Source organism: Camarhynchus parvulus, chromosome 1A (assembly GCF_901933205.1).
Source record: "Camarhynchus parvulus chromosome 1A, STF_HiC, whole genome shotgun sequence".
NCBI lineage: Eukaryota > Metazoa > Chordata > Aves > Passeriformes > Thraupidae > Camarhynchus > Camarhynchus parvulus.
The window spans coordinates 18,520,871-18,534,040 of NC_044586.1; the positions used below are offsets into that span (position 1 = coordinate 18,520,871).

The 13,170-nt window shown below is 41.5% G+C and overlaps 1 protein-coding gene across 2 annotated transcripts in view; it reads left to right on the top strand.

The window, feature by feature from the left end:
* The first annotated feature begins 667 nt into the window (after positions 1-667).
* The window catches only part of TXNRD1 (thioredoxin reductase 1), a 35,478-nt gene continuing 22,975 nt past the window's right edge, over positions 668-13,170 (top strand). The window contains exons 1-2 of one of the 2 annotated variants that reach the window (XM_030960641.1): positions 668-799; positions 11,364-11,473. In XM_030960641.1, the coding sequence (XP_030816501.1) occupies positions 733-799; positions 11,364-11,473 (177 nt within the window). In that variant the 5' untranslated portion in view covers positions 668-732. Of the gene's footprint in view, positions 800-8,949; positions 9,130-11,363; positions 11,474-13,170 lie in introns of those variants that run through there. The other variant, XM_030960642.1, reaches the window with a different exon arrangement.

The following is a 13,170-nucleotide window of genomic DNA, read 5'->3' on the forward strand; positions in this document are numbered from 1 at the left end:
CTGTCCGCTTGTGGAAGAGAGGGACAGAAGGGCTTTTGTGGGTGCCTGGTATCCAGCTAGGGTCAAACCACTAGGAGAGTGAAGAAAGTTCATATTGACCGACAACAACAGCAGATATTTGTGTACAGGCTTGATAGTAGTTTAAAGGGTTAAGGCTTTCATCTTGCTTTGGCTTCTCAGCTGATTCCAGCAGTCCTTGGCAGATGTTCCTCTTGCCACATATTTGAGTGTAAGCCGCCAGAATGGGGCCACAGCTTTGGCAGCACTGTAAGGTAATGGTGGCAAATAATGGCCCAAGACCAGACAGGAGCACTGTGACCAGCCTCACGCAGGTAACCTTCCAGTTATGGCATCTCTTCTATCTATGCATTTCTCAGCGCGAACCATTAATTGTGAGGGGAAACCCTCTCCCAGAACGTCTCCTGAACGCCCTTGTCTCGCCAACACCCCACAGCCCGCAGGAAGGAGGGCTCACTAGGGAGCGCAGGGCCTGGGCCCGCCCGGACCCCGCCACGGGCCGCTCCAGCCCCTGGCTGTGCCCGCCAGCGTCCGTCTCCATCGCGACCGGGTCGCGCTGAGGCGCCGGGGCTGAGGGAGGGGCCGCGGCCGCCAGGGGGCGCCGCCGCGGACGGGGCGGCGATCCGGGCCCATCCCGTCGCGCCCCGTCCCCTCCTACCCCATCCCATCCCAGCCCGTCCCGTCCCGTCCCGTCCCCTCCTGTCTGGCCGCGCCATGGGCAGTACCTTGCGGAAGAGGCAGGCCGTGCGGCAGGCGCCTCCGGGGAGGCGGTGTCCGGCAGGTAGGCAGCAGGCGGCTACCGGCGGACAGCGCCCGCCCGGCAGCGCTTCGCCCCTGGCGGGCTCCCAGCGCAGTGGGTTGGGAGGGCTGCCGGAGGGACCGGCTCCGGTTTCCCTGTGAAATATACCGCAAGGAGGAGTTGCGGCCCCCTCCCTTGCTAGCGGCCGGGCGCCCCGCGGGGGTACCACGCTGCAGAACAACTTTGCTGTGCCTTCAGCAGGGTGACCGCGGGTCCCTCGCGGGGGGTGAGGAGCTGTTTCCTAACATGGCCTCTGCCACCCGGCTGTCCCCTGAGTGACTTTGTCGGGCGGGCTATGCGCATCGTCCCTCTCACGGTAGATCAGAACTATTCTGGGTGTGGGACCCCGTCCCCAGCAACTGCCACCGTGTGGCCTGAAGGGTGTCTATGCTGAGGAGGGAACGAGATTTGGAGTTAGGAACACCATTTGGAGTTAGATGTGAATTAAATGGTCCTCTGGTCCATGGATATGATTTCTGCCTACCAGGACTGAGGCATCTTCCCACGATAGAATGGGGAAATTTGTGTTTCAGCTGACTGCTCTGTACCTCGTCAGAGTCAGAGCTTCAGGCTGAGATCCTCCATGGGCAAAGCATTAACCGTGCTCTCATCGGGTCTATAAAACCCGATGAAAGAAGCTAAATAATGGGCTTGAAGTAGTGAACGCCTGAAAATGAGCCTATGCTTACCTCTGGTGCTGAGCAGTAGTTCTGCCTAAATGAGCATGTATTACTATAGAAGCATTTTCAGCTCTACCACATCCCTGGGAGAGGGGACTGTTTTTAAACATGCTCTTACACTTGCAATAATTTGAGGACATGGACACAAAACCACCTTAGGAGCTTTAAGGTGTTACATGATATTTTAAGTCTTATTATGCAGGATGGAAATTTTCAAAACCTTGGCAAACAAAAAGTAAAGATGCCTGTGCACTAAGAATTTGCATAAGGCACAGCAGAAGCTGGCAAATACAAAGATGACATTTGTAACAGTTAAAACTCTTGAAATAGGCTTATTGTTATGGCTCCATATTGCTTAGATTTTTCAATTATACCAACATAAAATCCTCCAGTCTGAACATTGGAAGCACTAGATGTTCCTTGATCCTAAGAGGAAGAATGGGGAAGGAAAAAAAAAAAAAGCAAACAAAAAAAACCCTCTCAAAGTACTGTCTAGAGAGTCCAGTTGCCCTTGTACTTTCAGGGCACAGCTGTGACCTGACAGCAGTTCCCTTACCTAATGCTGCCACTACCACGTTATGATTTTAGAAGTACCTAATGTAGTTTTAAATCTGATACTGGAATCTGTGCAGATCTGGTAGCATGGAGTCTGGGGCAGAGTGAGCTGCTCTGGAGTTATAGCCAGACCTGGTTTCTCTGGCCAACAGTCTATCTGCTGGCATAAATTCAGAAATGAAACCTGCATCTCAATGAGCATTTTCAGCATTGTGAAGCTGACTCATTTAGGCTAAATGACTTAAAGAACATGTTGTTTGGACTTTGGTTTACATGCTCTACTGCATCTTTGGTTTTTCAATTTAAGACGTTACTACTCCCTGTTGCCTATTCTACAACTCTGGCAGCATCTTAAAGTAATTCTCCAGGAAGGTTGGTTTAAACTGTGATACAAAGTTTATATTTCAGCATCAAGGCAGATTTGCTTCTGGGATAGTTGTTTATGAGTAAATTATTATCTGAAACACAATGTCCACTTCCTAAAGGAACACATCAAAGTTTTTAGTGTCCAAAGTTTTTCGTTTTTAGGACAAGAGATGAGAAGGGTTTTGGGTGCTGTTGAAGGACTTACACAGAAAACTAAAGCAAAATAATTTACAGAAACTTGAATAGAGATACATAATTTACGTGCAACTGGACATAATCCAGATATACTAATTACTCATTGTTTAACTGACTCTGAAACATGAACAATCTAAAATTAACCCCTTTCTATAATTGGTCATACCATGTAGGAGAGTTGTTTTAATATCTATATACTTCCCTTGGACAAAGTATATTTATACTTATGTGTGTAGTAGGAGTAATAAATTGGCTTGTTGATAGCTGTAATAATTTCTTCTTTGTTCTCTGAATTTTTTCTCACCTTTCCATCTTTTATCAATGTCAATATTAGATTCACTTATTAATTCACTGTAAGATCTAAAAATGTTAAAAAAATAAATAGTAGCAGGCTGGCAATAAGCACAACTGGCAAAAAAATAGTGCCTAGCACAGGAAAAAGTAAAAATGTTAAGATGAGGTGCTTATATATAGCTTGCATAACAAAGGTCCTAAATACATTCCCTTGTCCTTACCTTGTGCTTTCAAAAAGGTTATTCTCAATCTTCGAATACTATTCAGCATACTTCAACAATTGCATTTTGCAGGTGCAGTATTTATGACATTTTGTGAGTGTAAAGGTATGAAAATTAGAAGTAACTGAGAAGACAGTGCTTTTCCTGTTACATTTTTTAAATTATCTCCACACTTACTTAATTTTCTGTATTATAAACAGCCACTTTACTGCAGAAAGGATTAAGGACAAAATTCAAAGCTGTACAATAAGGGACTAAACTTACACATCTCAGAATTAAGATAGCCTGGGTTGCAGCTTTTGCTTTATAAGACATATTGTTTGTTTCTGTGGGACTCTAACTTGTTATACAGTCAAGTGCTGCTTTTTTTCCATCCCAGACTGTCATAGTTGAATATTATGAGGGGCTGTGTTTTAGTTTGGTTTGACTTTGTTGTATGTTGAAGCTGCTCAGCTTCTTTCAGGACTGGGCACTTAGGACACACTCACTGGTGGGCCTGGAAAGTAGACTGGGAATGAAATTTGGGCTGGATTCTACAAAGTCAGTTTAAAAAGTAGTTTTAGCATAATTGTTCCTAATTTTTAGTGCTAATATGAGAGCCTCTGAATGCAGCATAACTGTGAGATGGAGTAACAGGGGATCCACTTTGGTGGTCCTAGTTCTGTGCTGTAGTACAAATGCCAGTGGTAATTAGGTTATGTTGACATTTACATGTGGTGAGCGTCACAGTAATGAGGCCCCAAATATTTTTACTTTTGCAGTATTTCCTGGAAATGTGTTGACCTTATAATTTACATGTGAGTTGCTCAGGCGACAACAACAGATGTGTCATAGCACTCTTTGTGCAAAAAAGTAGAGTGAACTCAAATCCTGGATATGGCTTATTGGATGCCCATGTACTTCCTCTACCCTTGTTAATAATTATGACATCCCCTTGATTTCTGCTGTGAACAGAAACGGTGCTTGGCCTTCAACAATGTAGCGTATTCACCTCCTTTTTCCAGTCCTTTTTTATGGTTTCTCTATTTTCAAAACTTTGGAGATAGAACTCCATTGCTTGTTCCTGTTTGAAGGTTGTTCCTCCATTAAGCCCATCTCAGTTACCCTTTGGTAAGATGTCTTGTTTCTGTTTTGGTTGTGCTTGTAGAAAACCAAATAACAGATAAAATTGTGCACTGGGGCTTACTTAGTATACTGAATTGCTAAACTATTCTCCTTTTTCTTTACCACTGCTATCTCCAGAGGATATCTTATCTACAGCGACTCCCTTGTTTTTAATATCTAGTTTTTTATAACTGCCTGTTGTCATGCAGCTGCCTTCCAGTTTATAGCTCAACTCATGTATTTCCTGGTGTTTTTTTCCATTGCTTGTTCATTTTTTCCCCCATTCATACTTTTAAATAACTTCCTTTTTGAATGTGCTGTCACATTTTGGGTCTTCTTTGCGTAACCATTCCCTAACTTGCTTGGTTATATCTGATGTCCTGTCTTTTTCCTTATCTTCAGTTTGGTTTTACCTTCTGTTTTTCCTCTAAAAAGTTCACAAGTTCACAGCTGTTGCTTTCCATAGCATATTGCCTTTCATATATATACTCTTTGTGCCATATAGTATTGAGTATGTAAAGGGATTCTTTTATGGTAAACTCCATGGAATTGTGTGATCCCACAACCCTATCTGACCCAGCACTGTCTTTTGCATAAAAGAGATACAAAGGCAAAGAGAGGAAGTAAGTAGAACATGCAAATACTATTTCCATAGAAAATAGTAGTCATGTAGTCTAGTGTAGCCCTAGCTTTTCTTAAGAAGCTGCTAATGGACTGGTTTTACTGTATGAATGGAGATACCATCTCATTTTATCTTCTGTTCTAGCAAAGTTGCCTGTTTTTCTTGTTGAGTCAGATGCTCAAGGAAGAAAGAGCTGTTCGACATGGTCACCTCTCTTGTGCCCTGGCATTGCATCCCCAGCATGGTGGGAAGGAAACTCCTAACTTCCTTATCTCCTCTGTTGATTGCACAGCCTGACACAAAGCAAGCACTTCTCGGTAGCTCTGGCTCACAGGTATAAGGTATTTCTTGTTTTTCAGCCTTGTTTTCCTTCACAACCATTCCCAGCCAGACCTTTGTCATGGCCGTGTGCATAGGGTTGGTTTGCCGGATTGCTTTGGTGGCAGGAGAGTTCAGAGGGCAATGGGTGACCTGTTAGGCTGTGCTGCTTCCCTCTCCTCACAGAAATTCTGTGTCATTGTTTGCTGGGCTCCTACAAACAGGATTAAATGGTTCCACGTAAATACTTTTTTTTTCAAAGATAAAAAATTTGATTACTCTGGATTAAAATATCTGGTTTTTTTCCTCACCTCTTAAAAAAGTCCCACTTGTGGTGGGGAAATAAATCACATGTTTCTGAGCCAAGTACCTAGGTACTTTTCGTGGTGTTGTACCTGCCTTAAACTTCGTGCCCTTACTGTAAGATTACCTGCAAAGGGCTTGTTTTGCTTTAATTGTGTTCAATTTTAATAACTGGTTTGTTAGACAAAAAAGCCTGACTGTGTGTGAGTTGTTTTCCACCATTTTTTATGTTCTCTATGACTCAAATGCAAGCCTGATTTCAAAGAAATGGATGCGTGAATAAATAAATGGCTTTAGTTGTGGTAGAAACAATAAAGGCATGGCCAGTGGCAGTAGGGACTAATGAATGGCACCAGCACCAGGAGATCCTGTTCCACCTCTGCTGAGTACTGTTTTACCTCCATGGCCTCAGGTGCCACACTTATTCAAGTGAGGCTGGTGATGCTTCCTCCTTGTGTTAGAGAGTTATTTATTTACTGACCAGGAGTTAAAAAAACGGTAGCATGAGAATATTAACCATAGGTTTGTGTTGGCCCAGGAATTTCAAAAAGAAAAGTCAGGAAGCTCAACCCTTTCAGGTCATCCCAAATAAAGGGTAAGCCAGTATGAATGGCACTGTGAGCATGATACACTTTACAGGTAACTACCAGAACTACATATCAGAACCCAGCTTCCTTTGGTTTTGATTTAGATTAGATAAAGCATTAACTAATATGAGTGTATCTCAAAGCAACTGTGAGTTTTGAAGGAAATAGACAAAATAGACAAAAATCTATGCTAAAATTACTGTAAGGTGATATTTTCCATTAAAATGGCATATAAATTGTTATATGAGATATTGTAGCTTTTACCACAGCTCCAGAGGCAGACAAGTTTTGTATTAAGATTTTCATATCCTACTTAGTTTAGTTCACAATGAAATAAAATTGAAGATGAAAGTGGTCCAAGATACATAATTAATGTAAGATTGGTTGCCTTTTACTGAGGAGAAGAGAATCTGAAAGTTACTTTTGTTAAATTTGTTCAGCTTGTTCTGTTAAAGCCAACAGAGTTTGTATTGTGGATGTTCTGGAAATACTTGAGGTCAGCATGTGATGCTATGCTCACAGAAAACATCCCTATTAGTGCTAATTAGAGTAACATGGCTAATTCCTGTATGGTTTGCTGTAAACAATGACATAAGGAATGAGGAATGGCTGAAGACTTTCAAGGGTAAGTACCCACTGCCTGATACTGCTGAGAAACTTCTGTGGGTGAGAGCACTAGTAGGAAAGTCTGTAAGAAAGCCCAGGTCTTGTTGGAGTGGGATTTTAAATTCCATAATTATTATGGCAGAAACATGTCTTGTAGGACTTCATAGCAAACCAAGAAATATAATGATGTCCTTCATAGCAAACCAAGAAATATAATGATGTTAAAATCCCTAAAGTAATATACTTTTTCATAAAGCAGTTGGACTTTGTGATAGCTGCATGAATATTCAGAAAAGCAAAAGGAAAACAAAAGCCTGGAAGTAAGAATTACTTCTTTTGCTAGGAATTAGAAACTGAGACCAGTTTTAGGAGCCCTGTTTTCAGACTAACTGGATGAGACAGATTATAAATTCTAGTGGATGATTGTTAGAGAAGGGGATGTTTGAGTGTTGAGTGTTTTGCCCTAGGTTCTTGGATGGAAAGGTGGTTGATTGCAGCCCTCCAAACACAGTGCTGACCTATCTTGAGTGGAAAACGGATTGGAGGATGTTGTTGAGTCAGTCCCCAGATGTTCATTGGAAAATTAACCTGAAAGGGTGAATTTTGTCACTTAATCCCATTTTTGAGTGGGAACTTTTTCTGCTGGGTACAGAGAGCTTTGATTCAGGCTCTCCAATTGATGTCACTTGAAAGTTTGTCTTTCCTTTGATCTGGTGTTCATCATTCCTCTGTCAGTGTTTCTTCTTTGGTTGGTCTTGGTTTTGTAATTCCTGTCCTGCTATGCCTATGCAGAAGTTAGATTAACAGTTATCAGTAGATTTTTACTGTCATTTGAGAATATTGTGCTCTGGGGCTTTCTGCTGTTTTCTGCCTTTTTCATATAATAACTGCATTTGTTTGGCTGAGAATGATGAGGGGTTTTTTCTCTTCTGGCTTAGAGCACTCAACACTTAGGCTGGAAAGTTTCCTGAAGAATGTTTGTATCTAAATGTTTTCCCACTTATGGAATTTATTTTCAATGCTTTTTGTACTCAAATAGTTGTGGTAAAAACAAAGAATTTATATTTTCATGAAGGAAATAGGTGTTTTGGAGTACTATGTACCACTGTCAGGACTCTGCTAACAGAAATCTGACCAAGTAGAGTCCTTCATAGAGTTTCAACTAGTTGCAAAGTTCGGTTATTCCACATTATGCCTTGATGTTGATCCAAGTCAAGCAGTCCCTTACTTAAATGGAAGGAGTTTTAAGCTCTTAGATATGAAAAGAGCATGAACAAAAATATAATTAAAATTAAAGGGCTTTGGAGCAACATACTGGATAAATATAAGCAATAACATATTTCAGAGAATTTCTCATTTCTTAGGAAAATGCACTTTACTCTTTTGCTTGTCAAATGTTAAAGCTTGATGGGTTTTGGATTTGAGAGCCCAGCAGACAGCTCAGCCCCACTCATCCCTCCCTGGTGGGATGGGGAGAAAATTGGAAGAGTGAAGGTGAGAAAACTCATAACTGGGACAAAGACAATTTAGTAGGTAAAGGAAATGACACCATGCCAGCAAGGCTGCAGGCTTCCATTTCCTCTCAGTTTTGTCAGTTCAGCTGATTGCAAGGCAGCCTCTGTGCGCATTTGTGATATGATCCAGGCTGGAGATGTATCTTTTAAGGGCTGGGGGATTTTCTCTGGTAATCTGAATGACATAATGGTCTGTTGCCGTCACTACCAAATGTTTGAGTTTGCTCAATAGGGGAGGTAGTGACCTGTGAGGACAGTGCAGAAATGAGCATATCTAGAAGAAGGAAAACATGAAAATTTCTCAAACTACAAAGATAACTTGAACATATAATAAATACTCATTGTCAAATGAAATAGCCTGTACTTCCCAAATGCCTGAAGATAGGGCTGTAAAGCAATTTATGTGCTTGCTCAGAAACATTTCGAATTTAGAGGTGTCTTCTGAACTCCTGGAGCAGAGACAACTATTTTTTTAAATCATTGTTCGTTAAAATGTGAAGGTTGTTCTTGTTGGTAATGTTCTTTTCTGTGATACAGAAACTCTAGGTAAATCAGGGGAGACTTTTGCCTTGAAGCACCACCTCTAGACCTCCAGAGTTGTTGAAAGGCAAGTGCTTTCCATGGGTGCCCATGTCCTGCCTCTGCAGCTGGTGGGATCCCTGGATCAATTTTGCAGGATAAGGCAATTCTTATCCTGGAGCAATTCTGCTTACAAAGTTCGTCCAGGCTGTTGGGTTGGGCTGGTCCTGTTCCCACCTGATCAAAGCCTTCTGAAACCAATCATGCCTTTTTTCTTTCTAGCCAGAAGTTACTCAACAAACAGTCAAAAGTTCAGAGGCCTCAGTGCTAGGGAGGACTTCGGTTTGTGAGGAAGCTCCCTCCCAGTAAGGAAGGATATGTGTTGAAAACACCACAGTTGTTTCACTGAATTTTTTTTATCTCCCCAGGTAAGGTTTTTTTCTGGTTTAACAAGTTCTGAGCAAACCTGGCAGTTTTGCCACTACCAGCAAGAGGTGTAGCTGCCTCCTCTTACTCTCTACTGGTCTGGTCATGCCTTTGTCCTGGCACCAGCAGGGGTGATCACAGGATTGTTCCCTGAGCTGGCTGAGCTTGTTAGACTGGTGGGAAACTGTCCACAACTTTTCTTCTCCTGGGTTAGTTTTCTCCCAGGTTAATGAGTTGATTTAGCTCATGAATGGGTCTGAAATCTGCCAGAACTGGTGCCAAGTATGCAGACACAAAGAAGGAAAAAACAGTGTGGTGAAAGATAATAGACTTGTCCCCCTCTTTTTTAGTATTGGTTGATTATATTGGTTCACCCCATACCAAGGAGCATTTGGCAGGTCATAGGGAAGGTGCCACCTCACCAGCCACCACCTCCTAGACCGGGATTAACAAACCCAAAAGTTGGTGGTTATGCAGGGCAAGAGCCTCACTGGGCTTCCCTGCTACAGACTTGCTAAATAATGCTGATATGTACTAGGCAGAGAGTCATCCTCACCACTGCATCTCGGAGGGTTATCCAGAGCAGATCCATGTTTCAGGTTCTCTTTAGCAGCCTCACTCTGAAAAAATGTGTCTGCTGAATCGTTTTTGGAAAGTATCGATTATTCACCAGGACTTTGTGTTATCACAACTGCTGTTAACAGGTGGAATTTTATGGAGGGCAAGCTGGTGACACACAGAGCACTTTCTGCTTTGTCATGCTGCCTGTGGCAGGTTGCCCAAACCAACAAGGGAGAGGCCCCCAGAAGCAGAGCCAGCCAACATACAAACTCTTTCAAGTCTTTGCCAGGGGCTAGGTTGCCTTTGGATTTTGGGGCTATTGCTAAAACTTGGTACCTCTGGCACAGATCTACTTGAAAATAATTAGAGATATTTATACAAGTGCCTGTGTTGGCTAATGTCTAGATTTTATCTCATTGAAGCTACAGTTTTAGGTGAACATTCCTGAGATTGTTCAAACTTGCAGGAATAAAATATTCCTTCTCTTGCTTTGGATACACACAGGACTGTAGCTTTAATATACTAGAGCAAAGCAAAAATTTATCCTTTGTGAAGGCTGTTCAACACCTGTGTTCTCACTTTTCTTTTTTTACATGTGTGTTATTCCCCAACTAGAACAGGAAAAGTAGTATCTATCACTAATATTACTGTTAGGAGTTCTGACCTTTAAACCCCTTTGCCAACATCACCAAAATACTCTTTCCAATATCTTTGTGAGATAAAGGAATTTTAGCAACAAGTTCCAGAGAAGAAGTCAGAAATTACAAGATTACAGACCAGTTTTCAATGACTGCCTTTTTTCATTTGTGTGTATGGGATTTTTTTTCAGGTTTGTGAGCTCAATGCCCAAGGAATGTATACATAGCATTCAGTATGACTGTTTCTCTAAGTATGGGCACATGTCCAGGTTTGCTAACTAATGCTGGTTGTACAGTGCAAAGTATGTATGTGATTAAGTACAAACAACTGTGTACTAACCCATTTATTAGAAATTAGGCATAATGTAATTCAGGGTTATGTGGAGGAAGGCAGAGCTGATAATTCATTCCAATCCACTTTTTTCTTTTCCAATGCCACATCAAATAAAGTTTCACTGTGTGTAAATATGTTTTTTTTTCTTTTCACTAATATGCTTAAACTTCTATATTGGGTATATATATATATATAAGCACTCTGTTATGACCAGTGGGAACACTGATCTTTCCCAGCCTTTTTATCAATACATTGAACTGAAAGAAGTTTCCAGGCAATTATTTGCAGGAGAAAACTAAAAACTTTTAATTAAGTTTAAAAAATATGAGACCTTATGTGTCACTTTCTGGGCAAGAAAGATAAAAATCATCATGTTCTTTTAAGACTGAAGTTTCAGGCTTAGCCACAGGAGATATGATTTCCTTGCTTTGATACAATCATGTTGTTAGATTTGCCAAAAGTACTGAAATCTCAGCCAACTCTTATTTGGGATTTTATTCAGCAGGAAAATATTGCAAGTCATCCTAACATTGCAAATGAGTCATGAGTCGCCTTAGGAAACTCTCCCCTGGGCCAGACATGCCACAGATGAGGAAGCGATGAAGCTGCCAGGCCACTCCCCCAGATAATTTCTCTCGAGGAGCACAGCCCTCATAAAGGACATCTCTCCACACACTAGGTTATTTTATCCTTGATTTCACAGGGGGAGCCCCGAAGCTGCAAGAAGGGCAGGGCGAAGCAGCAGCAGAAACTTCCCAGCCAGTTGTTTCGGCACGGGAGAAGCAAACAGGAGATCATGAGAGAACTTTAAAGGTAGGGGGAGGTACATTTCAAAGTCTGTAATTTTTGACATTGAAAAATAATCAGCGTGTAGAAGTTATTGTAAAATTTGTAGTTATGGGTGAAGAGTAGAGATGATCTGTTCTCAGGATGGGATCATGGTCATGAAGAAGTTCCCCCAGTAAATGGGATGTGGAGCTTGTCAAGAGCCTGTCTGCTTTGGAGCAGGGTTTGGGAGGAAGAGAGGAAGCTTGTAATCTACTTTGTCTAATCTAAGCTTTTAATATGTTTTCATAAAGAGCTATTATGAAGAATTAATGAGAAATGAACCAAACAGTAGGAAACAAAAACTGAAGTTTCATATTTCATGTGAAAACAAAGCATTTTTAAAAGGAGAAAAAAAAAACCTAGCATGATAAAAGTAGTGATCTAAGCAAACGAGTAGTTGGTGTGGTTTCCTTCTGTTCATCATCAAGATACTATTCTTGGTAGCTGGGTCTGATGACTGTGGGGGAGTTAGTCTCCCCTTATGCTTCACACTGTCCTGTTTCCACTAAGCTAGCAAGGTGTGCTTTGAAAAGGCACCCTTTCTCTGATTTTATATCACTAAATACAAATGAAGTGAAGCTGCATATTGCAGTACAATACATGCCCCTCTGCTCTTATTGTGGTAGGAAGTTTGATCCTGGCTAATGGCAGTGTTAGCAAAATAGAAAAAAGGGAATCAAGTGCAAAGTAGGTTCAGTGACAGGGGTGGTGGAGCAGGAGGAGGAGAGAAAGGAGAATGAGGTATTTTTGGATGTCTTCACAGCAGCCTCAGGTGTTTTCTAGGTTTTGTGTCTAGTGTTAACATGCTGCCTGGGGTTATGAAATACTACTACAATCTAACTTTGTGCAGACAGATATGCAGCCTGAATTTCTCCTGGCATTGCTGTGTAATTCATCTAAGCAAGAGGGGATTTTTGTCAGTGGGATGGCTGCACTGGCAGCAGTCAGTAGAGTAGACACAGTTATAGAGAGGGACTAATCAAGCCTCAGAGGAGGGTGATGGAGAGGGAATAACCTCAGAGGAAGGCAACAGTAGAATGGGTTGAGTACAAAGGGCTGTTTAATGCAAAACAAAATCAGGATGAAAAGACAAGGGAAACTTCTTTGGGCTCTTCTCTTTCCTTTGATTTGCCACAACTATTCCAGTAGTACTGAATCAAGTCCTACCAAGCTAGACAGACAGAAACACATATTTGTAAAGTGACAAAGTATGGGTTTCTTAGTTGATGGGTTGGGTCTTAAAAGCTTTTTCATTACTTTAGTTGATGCTCACTGATTTACATCAGCTAAAGAATCTGGTTTTTACTCACTCCAGGTCTTGTCCTGCAATTTGAGAGGCATTGAGAATTTTGCCAGAACTCCAAAGGCTTGAAGGTCTGAAGCCCTAATAAATTGGAGTTTCACAAATTAAGTATGAAGGCTCATTTTAGAAAGTGTATATGAAGAGAGTGCCGCGTTCATGGCATAAACTGCCAAAATGCATTTTAGGACTATTGGGTAGTTTTTCTGTCATAGTGATTTCTGTGATTAAACAAAATATATCTTTTGTGAAACCATAGTGGTCACACTTGATCCATTTAATGCCAAAGTTGTGCTAAACCAAAGAGATGATAAACACTGGCATATTACAAAACCACAGATTTCAGAGATGGTTTTCTTCATTCAGTTCTGTTCATTCTGTT